The 22,428-nt window shown below is 46.6% G+C and overlaps 1 protein-coding gene across 1 annotated transcript in view; it reads left to right on the top strand.

Annotated features, from left to right (window-relative positions):
• The window catches only part of PKD1L1 (polycystin 1 like 1, transient receptor potential channel interacting), a 183,727-nt gene that overhangs the window by 112,062 nt on the left and 49,237 nt on the right, over positions 1-22,428 (top strand). The window contains 13 exon segments of the mRNA XM_010374410.2: positions 2,537-2,626; positions 2,628-2,644; positions 3,456-3,672; positions 6,266-6,445; positions 8,129-8,233; positions 8,327-8,399; positions 8,981-9,027; positions 10,101-10,263; positions 11,985-12,120; positions 13,220-13,304; positions 13,744-13,920; positions 15,875-15,993; positions 22,174-22,284. Of these exon segments, the coding sequence (XP_010372712.2) occupies positions 2,537-2,626; positions 2,628-2,644; positions 3,456-3,672; positions 6,266-6,445; positions 8,129-8,233; positions 8,327-8,399; positions 8,981-9,027; positions 10,101-10,263; positions 11,985-12,120; positions 13,220-13,304; positions 13,744-13,920; positions 15,875-15,993; positions 22,174-22,284 (1,520 nt within the window).

Genomic DNA, 22,428 nt, shown 5'->3' with positions numbered 1-22,428 from the left:
ACCCCTTCACCTTCTGCAGCTGTTCCAGTCCCTTCTCCTTCTGTCTCCACTGTGGAAAGCAGCCCAGGGAGATCTGTTCTGTCTCTGAGTGGATCTTTGAGACTCTGAGAATGAGATGTACTATTCTGAGCTCGGGGCAGAAAACCACAGTCCCAGAGAAGCTGGTGGAGGGTGAAGGTGGGGTGGGAAGCAGGATACAGTGGAGGAGGAGGAAATAGTCCAGCACTGGGCCCAGTGGAGCAGCGGTGCCGTGGAGAGCTGTGGAGGTAAGGTCTGCAGGGGCAGAAATCCAGCCTGGGCAGAGCCATGTGCAATTCGAACTGCATGTGACACAAATCCCTCAAAGAGAGGGAGGCTCCCTCTGCCCTTGGAATTCACACTCCCATTTCCTGAGGGAACCATGGTTACTTTATGGAATTCATAGGATTGGGGATGTGAATGAGAAAGAGTTAGATGGGAGGATGAATGAGATGGGGTGCCACAGTGTAGTAGGATACATGGGGGCACAACACATTTTTAAAGCTTATGTGCTCCTTACTCACCATGAACCCTTCGTCTACCAACTGTATATTTAAATTGTCTATCAGATAAACATACATGTATATATTCACAAGCAATGCATACACATAAGAATGTTCTTAACCTAGCAAAGGAAGATTTAGTGGTGAAGCTTTAGATGATTTCTAAGGGATGTCTGCTGTCAGCACTGCCATTTATCATTGTGCTAGAAATCCTGGTAAAAACAATAAAGCAAGAAATAAAACAGGAATATGAGGTTCCAAAAGGGAGAAAGAGATGGTTCTTTTTTTTTTTTTTTTTTTTTTTTTTCTTTTTGAGACGGAGTCTCGCTCTGTCACCCAGGCTGGAGTGCAGTGGCTAGATCTCAGCTCACTGTAAGCTCCGCCTCCCGGGTTCACGCCATTCTCCTACCTCAGCCTCCTGAGTTGCTGGGACTACAGGTGCCCACCACCTCTCCCGGCTAGTTTTTCATATTTTTTAGTAGAGACGGGGTTTCACCGTGTTAGCCAGGATGGTCTCAGTCTCCTGACCTCGTGATCCGCCCGTCTCGGCCTCCCAAAGTGCTGGGATTACAGGCTTGAGCCACCGTTCCCGGCCAAGAGATGGTTCTTCGCACAAGATGAGGTTGTCTACATAGCAAATGAAGAAGCATGTTCACGCTAATGATTAGCACTAATAGCATTTAAGAAACTTGCTGAATTTTTGATTGAGAAAAATATCATCAAAATAATCTCTATAAAACAGCAATGACTATTTATAACATGGGGTTGAAAACAAGAACCTCTTTGTCACAGTAAAAAATGGTGGGGTGCCTAGAAGTGAATTCATCAAACCCCACATACAAGACCATCATGAAGGAACTATCCCTGATATGCATAAGAGATCTAAATAAAGAGCTATGTTTATGGATGAGAAAGCCAATTTTCCTTTGTCATTTCTCCCAAATTAATCTATAACATTAATAATAATAGTGTGAATGAAATTCTATTAATATATGTGCTTTACAGATGAAAACCTAAGGCATAATGAGGTTAAATCCAATTAAATCTATTCATAATTCTAGGAAGGTGTTTTGTGGAACTTGGAAAACTGATCCTAAAATTCAGGTGGAAAAGAATACAAGAGAATTGCAATACCGGTCATGCCGACTCTCAAGAGCAGAACAGGGCAGGGACTCCCGACCCAATATCCAGGCTTATTTTGAAACTGTAGTACCTGAGATCATGTCGTGACCTCAAGAGAGGTACTGAGGAGGGTTTTCTGGGAAAGACTAGAGGTCTTACAAACCACAGGAAAGGGTGCACTGCTTCAAAAAATGTTTTAGAACAATAGCTGTCCTTGTAGAAAAAGGTACTATTGAATCTTTACATCATACACACAAAAAATAAACTCCAGAACATTAGAGACAGAAAGGTGAAAACACAAAGTTTAGAAACTAGTCAAAGAAAATATACACTTTGGAATAAGGAAGGATTTCAGAAACAGAAATATCTTCCTTAAATGAAAGTTTAATAAGTAATCTTACATCAGAATTGTTCATCTCTGTGTGACAGAAGACAGCAATGAGGAATGACAAGCCCAGCCAGATTGACGTGTGCCTCCCCAGGGTATGCCTGCAGGTGCATGGGTACCCTACTCTGGGTCCAGGCTCCTCTGGCATCTCCCTGCCAAGCCAGAGGGAGGAAAATGGTGTACCCACCTTGGTGCTCTCCTGCTCTCATGAGAAAACAAATGCCCTCCCGAAACCTAGTTGGGATCTGGCTTTTCTAGATCAAGAAAGTGAGGAAATGGCCAATTTTACCAGGCTCTACTTCAAGGCCCTCCTCTGCTCTCTCCAGGGAAGCCTGGGACCGGGCATGCCCTCTCATTCCCTGGCTCCAGGCTGTGGCACTCCACCATGCAGGTGGTTTTGTGGAAGGGTAAGACGCTGGGAGAAAGTGCGAGGAAGCCCTGCCCAGCATTGCATGGCGTCTGCGGTGAGGCAGCCTGAGTTCCTACCCCTGTTCTTTGTTGTGAGGTGTACGTTGTTTTATGTGGCGACAATGGACTGTCAGAAACCAAGGAGCTTTCCTGTCCAGAGAAGCCCCTGTTTGAAAGGAATTCCAGGACACACCTTTATCCTGAGGTATTCCAAAATATTTCACTGCTAGATTTGGGAAAGAGAGGCCAATCAGAATGAGTGTTGCCTTATCACAAATACAAAACAGTAGACTACATAACATTGGTCTCTAATAGTGAGCATCAATTTATATATAAACAATTTTATGATGTATTTTTACAGTTTGTTATTCTGAGTAGATTAAACAATAGGCTTTGTGCGAGGCAAGGAAGGAAGGAGGGTGGGGGAAGAAGACTTATTGATTTTACATATTAGTAAAGTTCATAATCAGTGTTTTCTATGACACTAAACCTTCTGACCTTAATTAGGTTTGTCCCCAGTTTGGAAGAGCGAGGACACATGGTGTCACAAAGACGGTGGGGTTGGAGAAAGAGGGAGTTTAACAAGATAGGATGCAAGCACCTGGCGTTTTAGACAATATGAAAGGACTGAACTAGATTATTTTTTCTCCTGGTAAATTTCATGTATGATATTTACTGGTTTGGAGTATTATGTCTTCATTAAGAGAGAAAAGGTTAACTTTAGACTAATCCACACCAGAGACAAGTAGATGAACGAGATTTGTGTGACTGGTTTGGGAAAGCTGGTGGATATTGAAGGCCTGAGTGCAGGGTCACTGTGCGTGGTGGGATTTCCCATCCTCTGGCCGGGTTCCAGGGGGCTTCACATGTCACTCTGCATGTCAGTCACCTTTGACATGTCCCATCCCCCCTCTGTGGGACATCAGTGCTTTGAGGGTGAGCACTGGGGCTGATGGGATGCCAGGACCACACTGTCACCCTCCCAGCTGATGAGACGCTGCTATGTGTGCCTCCAGCGCTCCTGCCCAGCTGGGCCTGCTGAGGAAGATCCGCCTCTGGCACGACAGCCGTGGGCCTTCCCCAGGCTGGTTCATCAGCCACGTGATGGTGAAGGAGCTGCGCACAGGACAGGGCTGGTTCTTCCCTGCCCAGTGCTGGCTGTCTGCCGGCAGGCATGATGGTCGCGTGGAGCGGGAGCTCACCCGTCTGCAAGGGGGACTCGGCTTCCGGAAGGTAGGCCCCCTCCAGGTGGCCTCTCGTGGCGCACCTGGCTGACCGGCAGAGCATGGCACCTGGCTCTGCTTCGCTTGCCACAGTTGTGTCTTTCAACTCCTCTAAAGTGTATTCCTCTTTTCTTAGTTAATTACCAATATACCCAAATATTAAATGATACATTCATTAAGTGGCCATCCAAGCATGGATTAATTACCCTTCACAATTATTAATTATTGCAGTAATGCTTCTCTGTAATTGTAATAAGAATGTAAATTTCTGGAATTTATGGTTCTGGTGGTCTGTGATGTCCAGAGGCCCGTGATTAGAGACTATTCAGTGCCCTGTGTGTGTCCCAAACAACCTAGATAACTATCAATAGAGTAATTACAGATATGGTACAGATGTGATCAGGGCCAGGATGGCAGGAGATGGCCAAAGTGACAAAATAACAGATAACCTCACAAACTAACCATGGAAGTTGTGGTTTTTGCATGTCCTTTCCATCTTTCCCTATATACAAACAAATTTCTTTTTTTTTTTTTTTTTTGAGGCGGAGTCTCGCTCTGTCGCCCAGGCTGGAGTGCAGTGACGCAATCTCAGCTCACTGCAAGCTCCACCTCCCGGGTTCACGCCATTCTCCTGCCTCAGCCTCCTGAGTAGCTGGGACTACAGGAGCCTGCCACCGCGCCCGGCTAATTTTTTGTATTTTTAATAGAGACGGGGTTTCACCGTGGTCTCGATCTCCTGACCTTGTGATTCGCCCGCCTCGGCCTCCCAAAGTGCTGGGATTATAGGCGTGAGCCACCGCGCCCGGCCTATACAAACAAATTTCATACAATTGTGATAATAATTTTTTTTTTTGAAACAGAGTCTCGCTCTGTTGCCAGACTGGGGTGCAGTGGCATGATCTCGACTCACTGCAACCTCTGCCTCCCAGGTTCAAGTGATTCTCCTGCCTCAGCCTCCCGAGTAGCTGGGACTACAGGCACATGCCACCATGCCCGGCTAATATTTGTATTTTTAGTAGAGATGGGGTTTCACCATGCTGGCCAGGATGGTCTTGATCTCTTGACCTTGTGATCCTCCCGCCTTGGCCTCCCAAAGGCTGGGATTACAGACGTGAGCCAATGCACCCAGCTGCATTTTGCACTTTCTTATTCAACATTTTAGAGTAGGTCTCTTCATGAATTTTTAAAACATCATTTCAGGGCTGTATAATGGCCCACTTGCGCATGACCATTTGCTGAAGACCTGTTGGGCATGTATAGCTTTCTTTCATTTATTATGGTAATGGACAACATTGTGGGAACTTTCATGTGTGATTCTCTGTTCCTGATGAGTACTTCCTGAAACTGGGTCTCAAACAGTGGTAAGAGCCAGTGAACTCAGACAGTCCCCAGTGTCGCCAGACCTTGCCAGGCCACTAGGCTTTCTTTCCAACCTGCCCTGTTGCCACCTGCCTTGATGAGAGGCCCAGGCTCAAGGCCTTGGCATTTTCAGGCCTGAGATATTGCTAAGCTAGTAAGAAACATGATCACAAAGGATTTGAAACAAGTTTTCAATCAGTCACAGCATGTGGAAATTCTTCAACATCTAAAACTGGGGCTTCCCCTTAGATGATTGTTTCCTTGTGAGAATGACTGTTCAGCCCAGGAACTGTAGTTAACAATGGGAGATATACATCGCTTATCCTTAAGCTATTGTGCTTGATAGCTTTTTGTGAGAAACGTAAGCTTATTAACTTAGTCACGTATAAGCACTTGTGTGTGCTACGAATCGAGCGTTGCTTGTTGGCTAGTCCATTTACATAAAGAAGATACATTCTTGATTTTTCTGGTATTTGTATCTGTGCTCTGCTCATATTCCATAAGAGCAGTTGCAGTTCTGTACATAATTTTGTTTTTTCTAGAACAATGTTGAGCCCCAAGCATTATTGAAATTGAATTGGAACTTAAAATTCAGTGCAATTCCTAAGCAACATATCTCCTGCTGTGTGCCAGACATTGTGGGCTACTGAGGACAGAGTTGAAGGTGACTCAGCCCCACTCTCAGTGCACTCAAAGTCCAGTTGAAATTAAGCATATTGCCCCGGAAAGTTCTGAGAGTGGTGGTGTTTTAAGAAGTCTCTTAGGAACATGCAGGAGAACCAAGGAGAGACTGATCAGAAGCTCTGGAGAGAAGATCTCCTGAGGCTAGGCGTGAAGGCATTTGAGAGCCAGGCAGGTGAAGCTGGGAGAAGCATGTGCCAAAGCTCAGGAGGTGCCAGGGGAAAGCCAGGTGGGCCGGAGTCCAGCATGATAGGAGTGTGACTGGATCAAGGAGGCAGAAGGAGTAGCAGCTTCCAGAGGCCTAGAGTGAGGTGCTGTTCACCTGCACCCACGGCCCACCTAGTACCCAGTTAACCAGCCAGGATAGCAGAGCCAGAGAGTGTGGGGAATCCAGTGCCATCTACCTGCACCACAGCCCACCTGATACACAGCTAAGCAGCTGGGATGGAAGAGCCAGAAAGCTCGCCATCTCTGCTCAGAAGATCATGGTTTAACAGTCAGGACTTTGCTTTATTGACAGAAATGCCCATGTCAGGGAACACTTCTCCTCCTTTCCGTTTCAGCTTTTCTATTGCAAGTTCACAGAGTACCTGGAGGATTTCCACATCTGGCTGTCGGTGTACAGCAGGCCCTCCTCCAGCCGCTACCTGCACACACCACGCCTCACCGTGTCTTTCTCCCTGCTGTGTGTCTACGCGTGTCTCACTGCCCTGGTCGCTGCTGGAGGGCAAGAGCAGGTGAGGGCCATCGCTTTTCCTTACAGCAGCTTCCAGATCCCAGACTACACTGTGGCCCCTTTTTGCCTAAGAAATCAACAAAGCTCACAGTCCTCTGAGAAAAGTTTAAACCAGGGGAAGCAAGCCTGGCTGCCTGGGGACCAGAGAAGGAGCAGGAGGGCTGTGCCCCGTGTGGCACTGGATGGGCCTGCACAGTCCTGACTCTGCTGACTCGGTGGACAGCTGCTCTGTGGGAGCTCATGCCCAGGCCCAGCAGCAGAACTCTTCCAGAGAGGCTGGCAGTCAGTTGTCTTTGAGAATGATCTTGAATTTTTTTTTAAGTTGGCAATTCATTTAGATTTTGAACAAGTCCTCTGAACAAAAGAACGCAGAACCATTCTGATGGGCACATTTTCCCTCAAGATGCCAGTTTGCACTGGCAACTCTGGTCTGATTGTTCCTCGTGAGATGTAGTAAATTACTTCGAAATCAGTGTCAGCAGTTAAAATGGAGACCCTCCCTTTCCTGAGGGAAAACAACACAGCAAGACGTGGGCTGAGGGAAAATTGACTTGTTTACTATGACAACATCATGGCCATTCATGCATCCGGCCCACCGGGTTCACTGCTGGGTCGTGGGGCACCTGGAGAATGTGGTGACAACATCTGTTTCCGAAGTGGGGGCCAGCGACCCATCCATGTGACAGCCAGGCATAGTGGCTCCTTTATGACCAGGTATCAGAGAGATCCAATAACAATTATGGATTGGTGAGATTGAAAAAATAACAGTGCATAGAATTTGTAAAAAGAGGATAAACAAATATCATCAAGTAGCAGGAAGGGAACAGCTCTGTCCACCTGGAAATAGACCAGGGCCTGTGGTGAGGAAACCTACGGTCAGCCTCTTCTTTGAGGCTGACATGTTGTCTGACATCGGGCCACTGACCACTTCTCTCTGTTCATTGGTACCTTGTGGGTGTTGATGCCTTGCCAGATTGTAGCCATGATTCAATCCATGGAGCACGTGCCTGGTAGAGAGTGGGTGCTTGGCAAGCATTTGTTCAATCCAAAAGGATTTGTATAAGAAGAAACAAAATGATTGCGTGTGTTTTCTTTTCACTCCTGGGGTATAAGAAACCTTTGCTGGATTCCTTCTGCTTGTATCCATCATATCAGTTCTATATATAGTTCTATTTTTTTTCTTAGAACGATATTGAACATGATGCATTATTTAAATTGAATTGTGGCCAGGGTGGTAGCTCATGCCTGTGATCCCAGCACTTTGCAGGGCCGAGGCAGACAGATCACCTGAGGTCAGGAGTTTGAGAGCAGCCTGGCCAACATGGTGAAACCCTGTTTCTACTAAAAATACAAAAATTAGCTGGGCGTGGTGGTGCGTGCCTGTAATCCCAGCTACTCAGAAGGCTGAGGCAGGAGAATCACTTAAACCTGGGAGGCGGAGGTGGAAGAGTAAGCTGAGATCTTGCCACTGCACTCCAGGCTAGGTGACAGAGCAAGACTCCATCTCAATCAATCAATCAATCAATCAATTGAATTGTAACTTAAAATTCATGGTTCATGAAGAGAGCACTTTTATTAAATATAATGTATGTATTCACATTACATGTATTTGTAATTACACCATGACTGTTTTAAGTTGGACTCATATCAGGTTGCTGTAACGGCTGCTGTTGGTTTGTTGCAACCCCAGTTGGATGTCAGCCCCACCCTTGGATCCTTCAGGGTGGGTCTCCTGTGTACCCTCCTGGCTTCTCCAGGGGCCCAGCTCCTGTCCTTGCTCTTCAGGCTCAGCAAGGTACCTGCAACTTGTCCTCATGGCCCTGTTCTCCTGAGCAGCCCCTTCATTGCTGGGGAACACACTTGGCGAACCACCTCTTTCCTTCTGCAGGAAGCCCCGGGGCCTGCCCGAGCACAGTCACACTGCCTGCCTAGAGGAGAAGCACAGGCCGAGGCACCCCAGGGTAAATGTGTATTAAAACTCTCAGAAACTCTCCGTGGGGCTGAGCCTTTTGCACCAATGTACTAAGTAGAAATTGTATCTTCTGCTTTCAGTTTGCATTGTGTTTATTATGAGTAATGTTGGGCAGCATTTCATGTGTTTAAAAGTCATTTTATTTTCTGTGGTCTATCCGTTTTCTTTTCCCACATTTATATGAACCTTATAAAATCCTTTCTTTTCTAAGTGATATATAAATACTTTTCACCAGCTAAGTAAAGTAGGTCTTTGTCAGATGGATATTGAATCCATTTTCTAGTTGCTAGTGCCATTTGTTTTATTAATTAAACATTTTTCTCAAGCTGCCATGTTTCCTTAACGCAGCCTCGAGTGGCTGTGAGGGTTGCCTAAGCCAATACCAGGACCGAAGCACCAACGGAAGTCCCCGTTCTAGTCTTGTTCTCTCAGAAGTACTCATTCTGGCTGAGTCAGGAAGGAAGAGTATTTGCTAAAGAAAGAAGTATCCCTGCTAATCCTTAAACATATCCCTGTCTAAATGTGTGATCCCAAAACATCATACATTGGACTTTTATTTTTTTGAATCAGGTCCTAATTCCTACCAAAGGGTATCAGACGCACAGGAGCCATGCAAGGTAAATCAACCATTATGCGCAGCAGTTAATCCTCTAGCATGATATGCGAGCAATTAGATTTCTCTGGCATCCTCCCTTGGCCATGGATGGGTCAGGCCCAAGGTGAGATGGACACAAGAAAAGATCGATGCAAGACCTGCTGTGCTGGCTGGGGACCGTCCTCCCTAGAGGGAGGTCTGTTTCCCAGGACACATGCCACAGCAGCCCGGCTGTCCAGGTGGGTCAGAGAGAAGGGGTCTCAGCAGAGGCCTGAAACCGGAAGGAAGCGCAGCCCAGCAGAATTCGGAAAGCCCCATATGTCTACCCAGTAAATACCGGCAGGACCGTGGGAGAGACACTGTGGAGCAGCAAGGCTCGGGATGATTGCTCAGTGAGCTTCTCCACCTCCTTGTGAGGAGGAGGCTCAGAGAAGCTGCCCCACTGCTGGAGCTCCGTTCCAGGTCTCAAAGAGGCCTGTGACACGGGGCAGTTGAAGGGCAGCTTCTAATGGCACAGCTGCGGTACCCCATTGCTATAGTGCTTTTTGGATCTGTGTGACTGCCCCTTTGCTTACGTGGGATTCTGCTCTGTGGGACGTGTGAGGGCACACACGATGCCGGGTTTGCCAGGTTCTAACTCCCTGGCGGCAGCTCCCCCGCTCCTGTTCCTGAGGGTGGTACTCTCGAGCCGCTGCTTGAAACACAGTGTGCCCCCCACGCCCCAAACACCATGCCAGAGTTCTGCGCCTTCCCCACTTGGAGGCTTTGTTCAACCAGTTGCTCTTGGCTGAATCCCCCTCTGTGGCAGGGTCATGCCTCTCAGAGAACCAGGTGCAATCACCCTGACTGCATGGAGCTGCTATTAGGCCACCAGCATTTCCCCAGGTGCAGCCACCGTCCTCTGAGGGGTATGAAGGAGCCGGCTCTCAGGCCGCCTGTGCTTCCTTCCTCAGAATTCTTTAGAGGCCTGAGCACCACACCCTGCCCATGTCAGGCCCATCCTCTGAGAAGGCAGCAAGCCACACCACTGTTGAGCGTCACGTGTGAAGCCCTGTTTGTGGAGACATTAACCTTGGCATGACCTTGTCATTCTAGCATCCTGCATCAGCCATTGTCTCTGGGAGTGGCAGGGCCCAAAGGAAGGCGGCAAGTGATGATGGCACAGCCTGTCCAGCCCCTAAGCTGGAGGCCCATGGGGCTGACCACAGCAGGACTACTCTGATGGGGAAAAGCCACTGTTGCCCTCCCTGTACTCAAGGTAACTGGCTTGCAACCACAGCCCCCTTCCTGCCAGTCCAGCAGACCTGCAGCCATTGGGAGAGGTGGGGCAAGCAGAACCACAGTTGGGCCAAATGTCACTGAATACTCTAGTCTCATCTGAAAACCAGGCATGGGCCCACCCAAAACTGAGGCATCCAACTTTCCTCCAAAGTCTTGGTGCTTTCTGGCAGGTACTTAATGTAAGTTTGGTCAGATCTTTTTAAAAGTAATATACTCATAACCTTTTTTAAGTATTTTGGAATTTGAAGCTTTGCATTTTTTAATGCTAATGACAGTGAATGATAGTCCCAGCTTCCAATTACGCTGGAATCTCAGCAGTGAACTGGTAGAGGCAGGGATTACCCTAGAACAACCAGGGCTGTGCCCAGGGAGATTGAATCCTGCTGCAGTCCTAGGAGGGCAGCCAAATCATGGCAAAGGGGAGACAGTGGTGGGCCTGGCCTGGCAGGGGTGTGTGGCTTTGGGATCCTGGAGCCATGTGGTACGTGAACAGATGGTTTTCTCGAGGCTCCAGCTTAGCCCAGGTCCTTGTGTACTGGATTCAGGTGCTTGTTCACAATGACTGGCAAGGCCTGTGCATGCAGCTATGTCTGGTTGGACCCATGCTGCACAGCACTTAACACAGTGAGGCACAAAAAAGATCCTTTCTGTGAGTGAATAAGCTTCAGGCAGGTGAGCCTTCAGTGTAGGCACAAGTATCAGCAGTAGATCAGAAGGGAAACTCATCCCAAGGACCGGCGACCCTCCCAGACAAGCTGGACACATGGCCTGGGCTGAAAGGGAGCATTCAGGAGTACAAGGCTCACACTGGCAGACCAGCCACCGATGAGGTTGTGGAGAAGGTGTGGCTCAGGGCGACACCACTGTCCCAGCCACAGCTCACATTCCTTGATTTATGTTCAGCCAGTGTCCTTCGGTTTGCCTAATACCGGCTTCCCAGCAAGAGCTCCTTAGTTGTTGAAAGGTGTTGTGCTCGATTGCCCTAGGTTAACATGGCATCCTGCCTCTAAGAGCAGTCGCTAGAAAATGGGCTGAGACGGCTGCACCTGGAGGTATGAAGAGCTATGTATGGCAGCCCTCTGGTCCTGTACCTGGCACTGGAGAAATCACATAGCAGAGAGGGAAGGATGAAAACCACAGGGGACCAGTCACAGCCCTGTCCCTCATGGTGTGTGGGACCTGATCCAAATCAGGGCAGACCCTCAGATCCCAGGTCAGCCTGCTTAGTTGTTTGGGGTCTGAAATGGAAACTGATCCCTCTGCCTCTAATGTTGGGGATCCATAGGTCTGTTCAGAAGAAGAGGTCCCCAAAAGCCTTCTGAGGGCACAGCAAGGCAGGAGTTGCTGCTCACCACCCCCACCCCCACCCCAGACCCTCAGGTGAGCACCAATGTCCCAGGTCAGCAGTCGGGCAGGAGTTCCCTTGTTCTCAGCCTGTGCATTCTATTCAGGACCTCAAGGGATTGGAGGAGGCCCGTGGCTAGGAAGGTCCTCTGCTTCACTCAGTCTGCTGATTCAGATGTTAATGTCACCTGGAAACATCCCCAACCCCGAACACACTCAAAAATCATGTTTAACCAAATGCCTGGGCACCCTGCAACCCAGTCTAGTTGATGCCTGAGATTCACCACCACACTCCGCGTGATGGAGATGCCGAGGTCTCTTAAGCTGCCTTGTCTCTGTCCTACTCTTCCGCAGCACCCAGCAGTGGTTTGGAGGGACTAATGCCCCGGTGGTCAAGGGCCCCTCAGCCTTGGTGGAGCTCTGCAGTGTGGGCCATTTGTGGGACCGCTTCTCTGGCCTGTGGTTTGGGAACAGGATTTCTAGGCTACAGGTGAGCTGTAGAGGTTTTCAAACATCCTCAGGTCCTCGGATGGAAAGTCTCACATTTGTAAATAAATCCCTGCGTTTCTGGGAACTCATCGGATGCAGGCTCCAGATGTCGCTATTGCTATTTTCTCCCTCATTTCTCCCTCCCACCTCCTGGGATAAATAAAATCATATGCAGATCCCAATGGGTGGCTTGGCCTGGTCAGCCCTGCCACGGCAGAAGGCCTGGATGGAGTCCACATATTAAACAAGAAGCTGCAGGACGCCCGCCTAAGGAAGGAAGGAACCCAGCTGCAGAGCTCCTGAGAGGAGCCGGTTCCCAGCCAGGAGCTCTGCCTAGAATATGCTGTTCATGGTCTCCCATCATTTGAAAAAGCATATGCCTTTGGGACAGGGATTATGATGCATGTGTCACAGATTCTGATCCTGTCACCCTGGCACATGCTGCCTCTCTGGCTCCTGTCCAGCTTGGACTCACCATTGGAGACCGCAGGGTTATTCAGTGTGGCTCCATGGCCCACGTCTTCATAAACCACAAAGAGCAGCCGCAAAGCCAAGGCCCTTTCATCCCGTCTCTTCCATCTCAGCTGTAGATGTTGAATCACTCTGTGAGAATGGGCAGGTACTTAGACCTCTCTTGTGCCTCAGTTTGCTCATCTGTAAAATAGGAACATCAGAGAGCTTAATTCTTAGGGCTTGGGGAGGAGCAGCTGAAATATGAAAGCTATCCTGTTAGCATCATGCCTGCCCTAGCGGAGTGCCCACTGGCATCCAGCTTTTTTGTTGTTGCTGCTGTTATAATTATTATAGCCCAACCTGTTTTCTTCCCCCTTCCCCTCTCTGTGCTCCATTCCATCTGCTGGTTGGGTTTTCCTTTCTCTTTCCCACTGGGCAGCTTCAGGGAGGTCAATGTCCTCTTAGCAGACAGGGGTTCCCCTCCGATGAGCAGACACTGCCCACGTCCAGCACCACTCCCACAGCTGGCTTCCTGCCATGGCGAGGCCATGGGCCTTCTCAGGCAGTGTTTGTGCTTAGGCAGCAATGACCGCTGGGTGGCCTGCTGCCCTAGAGGGTGCTGACCACCACACTTTCGCTGGGGGCAGGTTTGGCCAGGAGCAGTGTGTGCGGTGGCTGCATCTGCTGTCCCTCTCCGTGGTCTGCTGTGTTTTCATCACCCAGCCGCTTATGGTAAGAAACACCCTCCATGGTAGAAGTGCCTTCCATCAGGAGGGGACCTAGACAGGAAGGGAAAATAGAGGCTTCATTTTGGTGGTGTATGACTTTTCTTTACACCCTGATTTCAGTTGTGGTGAGAGAGAACCAGGAGCCAGGCTCTGTGCTAAGCTACACAAGGGGCTGTTCTTTAATCCTCATAAACATCTTTGAGAAGTGAACCACTTTAACCCACATTTTTCATTTGAGGAAATTGAGCCTCAAAGAATTTAGGTCTCTTGGGCGAGGCCACACCTGATGAGTAGTTGGGCTGGGAATCCAAGGCAGTGACTGCTGGTGTCTTTACAACTGGGAGATGGAGTCCTGTTCATGATTAGGGGACAGGAGGACAGCTCTGTGTGGAATGAACACAGACACAGGGCGGCTCTCTGCTCTGTCATGTTTTTCCTTCCAGGTGTGCCTCATGGCCTTGGGTTTTGCTTGGAAAAGAAGAGCTGACAACCACTTTTTTACTGAGTCTTTACGTGAGGCTACCAGAGATCTGGACTCTGAATTGGCAGAACGTTCCTGGACTCGCCTCCCCTTCTCTTCAAGCTGCAGTATTCCTGACTCTGCAGGCGAGGTTGAAAAAGTAAAAGAATGACCTATGCAGTGCAAATTGAGCTTTAAAAAACTGCTTTATGTTCTATCACACATATCTGAATGTAGGCTTTGAATTCAAATTGGGTTGCATCTTTGGAGACCCATGGGATGTCTTAATTTCTTATGTTTCTTTGCACACACATATATGATAGATGAACACATGGGACTGATTTTTTTTTTTACTCCCATCCTAAAGAAGTTAGAGCATCAAGAAAATTAGCATATTTTAAAATGCTGAAGCAAATGAGAACTCTAATTCTTGGTCATGATTTTGGAGAACTTTTAGGCCATTTGCCCTTCAGTGGACCCACAGAAAATGTATTCCTCCCCATCATTCCTCCCTCCCTGACTTCATCCCTTCGTCCCTTCCTCCCTCCCTTTCTTCCTTCTTTTATTCAGTTTTGCCTATTATATGTGTAGCATTCTGTTGGGCAGTGTGAATGATATGAAGGAAGAGAAGGGTATACTGGCCACTGCAAAGAAATTCACAGGCTCATTGATTAAGTGCACATGAAATGCATGTGCGATTCTGTACTCTTGTAATAACCATAAATCACTTATGACCGAGGACCCAATCCCAGTTCATTTAGAATCAGACCCTGGTCTGGGCCTCTGTTCATCTCCGCCCTCTTCCTCACAAAGGATCCTGATAAACTCCGTGTCTGAGGACCTGTCTGAGGCCTCTCAGCCCTGCCTGAAACCAGGGCTGCTGCTGCTGAAGATGGGTGGTGCACACAGGCTATGTACTAGTCATTGTGCTATTTTGCACCTACGTTGTATTTACATTTGTCATATCATTTGTTGCTTATAACACCTTATGAATTAGGCAGCATCACTGCACCCCATTTAAAGATGATGTGGAATGATTAGGCCCAGGGTATACTGCAATAAAGGGGAGTCTGAGGCCCAAACCTGGCCCACCTTGCCCTTTCCTCCTACACCCCCGCCCTGCAGCACCTTAGCTCTTGAGAAGCAGCATTGCCCTGGTTCCCTCATACCTGTTGGATCTCAGCTTTCCTTTGTGCTTTGAAGGCTGTCCTTCCTCTTCTCCCCTCGGGCAGATATGCCCTGCTGTGCTGCAAGTTTGTTCATTTTCTTTCTCTCATCCCAGCCTTGGGGGTGAGGTTCCTTCACATGAATTCAGCCTGATCCTGAGGGCCACGCTGTCATCTCCAAACCTATGAATGGCTCATTAGCACCTTAGAATCGGGATGCCCCCCACACCCAAGCCTCCACACGGATCTCTCGGCCACACATGTTCCCTTCTCAGAACGGCACAACAGCTGAAGGGAGTAACTTAACTCCCAACACCCTGCATGTGCAGCTTTATATTTGCATCCCTGCTGTTGAGTTCCTAGAAGCCCAGAGTCTCTAGGAGGAAGGACTGTCTCTGATTCCTCAGATGTCCCCAGTGTCTGATCCAGTGAATGTGTGTTGATGAATGAATACCTACAATGAGTTCATTTATCTGGCTACTGTTATGCCCTGTCCACGAACAGAGTATAAAAGTAAAAATGATTTTTGAAGAAAGAAAAGAAAGATCATTTCTTGCTAAGGCTATACTTTAAAATGATTTTTTCATACCTTGAAAGTCTCTGAAAGAAAATACTGTGCCAATGCCCAAGATAATTGCTGCTGTAATTTGACGGTAGTAGACACACCCCTCGTGTACAGCAGCTCTTTGTAATAGCCCAACTGCAATCCCTGCCAAAAAAGCTTGCCTGGGACATGAGCAGATTTTTAAAAATGGGTCTACCCCCCGTCTCTGATCCCTTCCCCAACAACCTGGCCTATGTTATTCATACAAAGTGCCTCTTTGTTCCCAAATGCCAGGCTGAATGTACAGCACAGCAATGACGCATTCCTTGGCTTGGCAGGAGCACCAGGGGCCTCTCTCCTTCCACCCGACAGCCCACGGCTCACCGGGCTCTTCTCCCTGACAGGTCTTGGCTGCCCGACAACAAGCTCGCCACCTGCGCTGGGCGCATCCACCCTCCAAGGCCCATCTGAGGGTCACCAGAGAGAGGATGAGGAGAGAGAGTCGCACACAGGCTGCCCTGAGGTGGGTGGCGGCCTCTGTTGGGAGGGCTTGCTCCACTCCAGCTCCCTTCTCGGAGGGGGCGCCCCACTGCTGCTGGTCCTCCTGGGAGATTGTTCTCCTGGAGGAGTCGGGAGTGGGGGTGGGGACCACCTTGCTGTCCCCAGAGCTATCCTTATCTATGTAACAGCCTGTGCTGCCCAGCAGATGGGAGGAATTCAGGGAAACAGAATTGAAGTCAGAAAACTCAGTTCCACAATTTGCCCATGATGAGAAATTAAGAAAGTTTCCTCCTCTGGGCCTCAGCTTCATGCATCCAGCATGGATTCACACACACAATTGGATTTCATCCCACCCATACGTGTGCTTAGCACATGGTCTAGGACTTCTGCTTCTCCAACTGGGACCCACAGGGATGTGGAAGCTCGTAAGATAAATGCAACACCGCTTCTTAGGGCATGGATTTAGCCCAGTGACAGGTATTTTAAAATATTTAATATTCAGATATGCACAGCTGGTGTTCATAACATATTTTAAATTTTTTTAGATAAAATACAAACCTTAATAAATATCATGCTGTGGCAAAGCTCTCCAACGTCTACCTCCAACACATTTCTCTCAGTGGTACCATCCCCCTCCAATCATGGTGGTGCTGGATGGCAGCCACCACAAGGAGCCTTCTCTAAATGCTAGCCAAAATCCCTCTTCAAATTCAAAACACGAATTCCGTCTCCTGCAAATCTTTCTGGTGTAGTTTGTCAAGGATTTGGGAATTTCTGATAGTTTTTTAAAAATGGCATGTCATAGAAGCACCTCCAACCATCTTCCTTAAAAAACAATCCCTTCATACAATGTGGCACACCATTAACTTCCCCTTAAATATTTTCATATCCCTTTCCAAGGAAAAGAGCTGTGGTTGTGTTAAGATGTCACATTTAAAGGAGAATGGGAGAGGAATTCCGGGAAGATGGAGCAGTGGCCAAGTTTTTTACTCTTACCAAATCTCCTCATAAAAATAGAGCAATTAAGATAGCAAAAACAAAACCCATAGAAAACATGTACAACAAAATTACATGAGTTGGCCGCCACCACACACACCCCCAAAGGCACTCAGGTGGGAACCAACCAGAGAGTGCACCCACCCTGTAGCTCAGCAGCTACAGAACGTGGTGGAGGGAAGGATGGGGTACCTGATGTATCTGAGAATAGGAGAACCCCAAGCTCCTGTAGGTATTCTTCACTGGGAGTGTGGCGGGCACATCTGGGAGGAATTTGCACAGTCAAGTTTACAGGTGAGTGCAAGGTCTGGAGGTCTGGAGCTGCTGGGCCAGCTCAGCCTTCAGAACTAACCACACCCAGCTCTGCCAGGACATAGCCTTGGGGTGGGGTGGCTTGGGGCACTGCTCGGGGAAGCATCCAAACCAAGCAGAACAGGCCCAGAGAAAGCATTTAGGAAACAGGCAAAACTGGTAAAGTTTTAGGTTATAAAATTAAAAGACAAAAACCAATATCATATTTCTATACAAGCAAAAGTCAGAGATTTAATACAAGATCATATTCAACAAAGCAAATAATAAAATAAATACAACAAAATACACTTAGGCATAATCTTAAGTTTCTCTAAGATTTCACTGAGGAAAACTTCCCTATGACTTAAAATCCAGACACAAAAGGGGAAAGTAAAAATAAACTGGATTACATAAAACTTGAAGAGAAAAAAATAACTCCTACATTAAAAGAAACTATTTGTAAAATAAAATGACAGCGACAAACTAAGAAAAAATATTTGTAACAAAGTTTTAATATTCTCTCTTTGTTTTTTGTTTTTTTTTTTTTTTTTAGACAGAGTTTTGCTCTTGTTGCCCAGGCTGGAATGCAGTGGCTCAATCTCGGCTCACTGCAACCTCTGCCTCCCAGGTTCAAGCGATTCTCCTGCCTCAGCCTCCCAAGTAGCTGGGTTTACAGGCATGCGCCACCACGCCTGGCTAATTTCTTGTATTTTTAGTAGAGACAGAGTTTCCCCATGTAGGTCAGGCTGGTCTGACCTCAAGTGATCCACCCGCCTCAGCCTCCCAAAGTGCCGGGATTATAGGCATGAGCCAGCATGCCTGGCCTGAAGGAACAGCAGCTCTTTAAAACGTGAAAATGGACTGGAAAAGTGAACAGAGAGTTCACAGAAAAAAAGAAATTCAAATGGCTCTTCCACTTACAGTAAGAGAATTGCAAATTAAATGTGAAAATCCAAAAATGTGGCCACATACTCTGTCAGTGAGGCCACGGCAAATAGAGTCCTTCACACAGTGCTGGTGTGAATGCAAAATGGTACAGCCACTATGGGGGATATTCGAAGTCTCTACACAATGGTAGATTCATTTACTATTTATCCAGCATCCCCACTTCTTAGAATCGCTCTTAAAGACACAGTAAGGAAAACATGAGCAGCCCCATGCACAAAGCAATTTGTGTGGGAACTTTTGTAATGAGAATAGCCTGGAAAGAACCCACATGTCTTGCTGGAGGGACAGGAACACAGTGGAGTAGTGTCCAGCTATGTAGAAGCATGAGGACTGTCCCTCCAGACTCCCAGGGAGAGGCCTGTAGGATTCACTGCAGGAGTGAAGCCAGGTGGAGGAAAGCAGGCGTGCTGTGCTGCCCACTGCTTAATGAAAGGGGACGTGAATATGCGTGCCTGTGGATCCGCTCACCCTAAATAAAACAAGGGAAAGACAATCCAGGCACCTTTAGGAAATATTAATAGTTAACTTATGGGGAGAGAAGGAATACGATTTTTTAAAATCTGTGTTAAGGTTAAAAACTCAAACTTATAAGCCTAGTCTCTAAGTACAGAAAAGAACGAAGGGAAAACACGTTAAAGCTGTTTTCACCAATCGTGTTGTTAGTGGAGCGTTAGTATCTTTATTCTCATTGTTGATTTATTGTGGGGTAAAGGAAATGAAGAAGTCTGTTATTTTCTAATTCTGTCATTCCTGGTGTCCTTTAAAAGTGGAATTCTTGATGTGAGAGAAAGAAGGTACAGATCTGAGTTCAAGGAAGTCGAAACTCTGTAGTCCTGAATTTGAATTGCAAGTATAGGTATGGAATCATGTCGGGTTTTTTTTTTTTTTTTTTTTAAGGAAAAAAAAATATGTTTTTCTAGATCTTTCCAGCAAGAAAAGACCTAGAAACAGCCCAGAAGCAACACACACTTTTAATACCTAGATTTGGTCCGCCAAAAAGAAATAGGAGTCACTGGGATTCCTGATTTGAAGACGGTGATGGAAAATGTTTAAGATGAGCCTGGAATATTTCTTAGGCAAGGGAGCAATTAATAACTGCTGGAGTCATTGTCAGAGGACCAAGGAGCCAGTTTGAAGAGGCTCAGATTGGTCAAACATGGGGTAATTTGACATCAAGATTAGAAACTACTGAATTGAAGTTCATGAAATCTATCTAAAGCCATGAAATCTATCTAAAGCCAACACCCGCAATGTAATTGATCAGAAACCAACTTTATAAAAGCCAGTGAAAGTCTGCCTTTCCCATACAAACTGTACCCCTGGGAAACCACATAACAGGACAGGGGATATTTCTCTTTAGAGAGAAATTCCAGCTAATGAATGAGGACCAGGCAATAGAATTAGAGCCTGACCATTTTTGCAGTTTTAATGAAGTAATGAATCTAGGCATTGCTCATTAACAGTGGCCAACATAAAAGAGAGAAGGAGAGAGAGAGAAACATCAGACGTTCTGTATCCGCTGGTGGGAAAACACTATCATCTATGAGGCAACCTACCCAAAACAGTCCAATCTTAATCTGATGAAGTGATTTTGCCAACTTGTAGTTTACGGTAAGAGTATGTTGATACCTCCACGGAAAAGCAGGACTCTGAGAACTTGCTCAACAAATAGATCGCAAAGAAGCAAAAATAAATAGAGATGATACCTATAGACTGGAAGAGACATGAGAAAAGCAATTAATGTAATTCGTCATATTAACAGACTAAGAAAAGCCATATGATCATCTCAATAGAGGCAGAAAAAGCATTTGATAAAATTCAACATTAATTCATCCAAAAAAAGAAAAGAATCTCTCAGCAAACTAGGAGAAGAAGTAGGAATAGTAAAGAGTTTCCCTGAATTAATAAAGGGTCTTTATGAAAACTCGACACCTAACATCATACTTAATAGAGAGACACTGAATGTTTTTTAAGATAACGAACAAGGCAAAAATGTCACCTCTGATCACATGTATTGAACATCATTGGAAGTCCTAACCAATGCAATAGGCAAGAGAAATAAATTAAAAACCTATCGATTTGAAAGGAAGAAACAAAACCATCTATTGGCAAATGACATAAATCGTCTATGCAGAAAATCCCAAATAACTTACAAAAACAAGGGTTCTGGAACTAGTAAGTGAATTTAGCAAGTTTGCAAGACAAGTCAGTATACAAAAGTAAATTATATTCCTATGTACCAGCAATGAACAATTGAAATTTAAAAAGGAATACCATTTACAACAGCACCAAATAAATTAAGTACATGGACGTAAGTCTAAGAAAACGTGTGCAGGATCTGTATGTTGAAAACCACAAAACTCTGATGAAGGAAGTCAAGAAGATCTGAATAAATGAAGAGATAGACTGTGTACATTGATTGGAGGACTCAGTAATGTTCAGGTGTCGATTCTTTCTGCAGTTTCAATGCAATACCACAAGATTTTTTTTTTTTTTTTTTTTTTTTTTTTGATACAGAGTCTCACTCTGTCGCCCAGGCTGGAGTGCAGTGGCGCGATCTCAGCTCACTGCAACCTCCATTTCCCGGGTTCACGCCATTCTCCTGCCTCAGCCTCCTGAGTAGCTGGGACTACAGGCACCTGCCGCCATGCCCGGCTCTCTCTCTCTCCCTATCTATCTATATCTATCTATCTATCTATCTATCTATCTATCTATCTATCTATCTATCTATATATCTTTTTTTTTTTTTTAGTAGAGATGGGGTTTCACCGTGTTAGCCAGGATGGCCTCGATCTCCTGACCTCGTGATCTGCCTGCCTTGGCCTCCCAAAGTGCAAGCCACTATGCCCAGCAAAATACCACAAGCTTTTTTGCAGATATTGACAAGCTGATTCTAAAATTTATATGGAAAGCAAAGGAACTAGAATAGCCTAAACAATTCTGAAAATGATGAGCAAAGTCAGAGGACGGACACTATCTGGCTTTAAAACATACTATACAGCTGCAGAAACCAAGGCAGCATGATGTTTGGGGACAGATAGACATGCAAATCAATGGAACAGAATAGAGAACGCAGGAATAGACTTACCCAAATATGCTCAACTGATCTTTTGGCAGAGACGCAAAGATGATCCAATGGAAAAAGAATAGTCTTTTAAAAATGGTGCTGGGGGCCGGGCATGGTGGCTCATGCCTGTGATCCCAGCACTTTGGGAGGCCAAGGCAGGTGGATCACCTGATGTCAGGAGTTCAAGACCAGCCTGGTCAACATGGTCAAACCCCATCTCTATTAAAAATACAAAAAAATTAGCTGGACGTGGTGGTGGGTGCCTGTAATCCCAGCTACTCAGGAAGCTGAGGCAGGAGAATCACTTGAACCAGGGACGGGTAGGTTGCAATGAGCCGAGATTGTGCCACTGCACTCCAGTCTAGGTGACAGAGCTAGACTCTGTTTCGGAAAAAAAAAAAAAAAAGAAAAATGGTGCTGGAAAAACTGGGTATTGATATGCAAAATAAATAAATAAACCCCAACACACACCTCACACTTTATACAAAAATTTCCTCCCAGGGATTTAAAAGCCGAGTTTCATTTAAAATCTTTTGGACCGGCATGGTGGCTCACGCTTGTAATCCCAGCACTTTGGGAGGCCAAGGCGGGCAGATCACCTGAGGTCGGGAGTTCGAGACCAGTCTGACCAATATGTAGAAACCCCGTCTCTACTAAAAATAACAAAAGTTAGTCAGGCGTAGTGGCACACACCTGTAGTTCCAGCTACTCGGGAGGCTGAGGCAGAAAAATCGCTTGAACCCAGGAGGCGGAGGTTGCAGTGAGCCGAGATTGTGCCACCGTGCACCAGCCTGGGTGACAGAGTGAGACTCCATCTCAAAAGAAAAGTTGCAGATTGAAACATTCAGATACCTACATACAGGGTCTGTATGGATGCTAACTTAAAAACTCTTCTTACAGAGACATTTCCGTGGACATCCTCATGCTTCTTCTGCTTTTGGGTATAATGTATGGGAGGTTTTCTCAAGATGAATACTCCCTCAATCAAGCTATCCGGAAAGAATTTGCAAGGTAGGAGGTTTGGGTAACTCCTCTAGATCTGGGGCCATTGCACTAGTCCATAGCCTGTGTGCACCTTCCCCATGTTTCACAACCCACATATGAAATATAAGGAAGGTTGTCACACTTTCCCTGGTATTAATAAAACCCCCTCCA

Source organism: Rhinopithecus roxellana, chromosome 6 (assembly GCF_007565055.1).
Source record: "Rhinopithecus roxellana isolate Shanxi Qingling chromosome 6, ASM756505v1, whole genome shotgun sequence".
Taxonomy (NCBI): domain Eukaryota; kingdom Metazoa; phylum Chordata; class Mammalia; order Primates; family Cercopithecidae; genus Rhinopithecus; species Rhinopithecus roxellana.
This window is presented reverse-complemented; position numbering and strand designations above follow the sequence as displayed.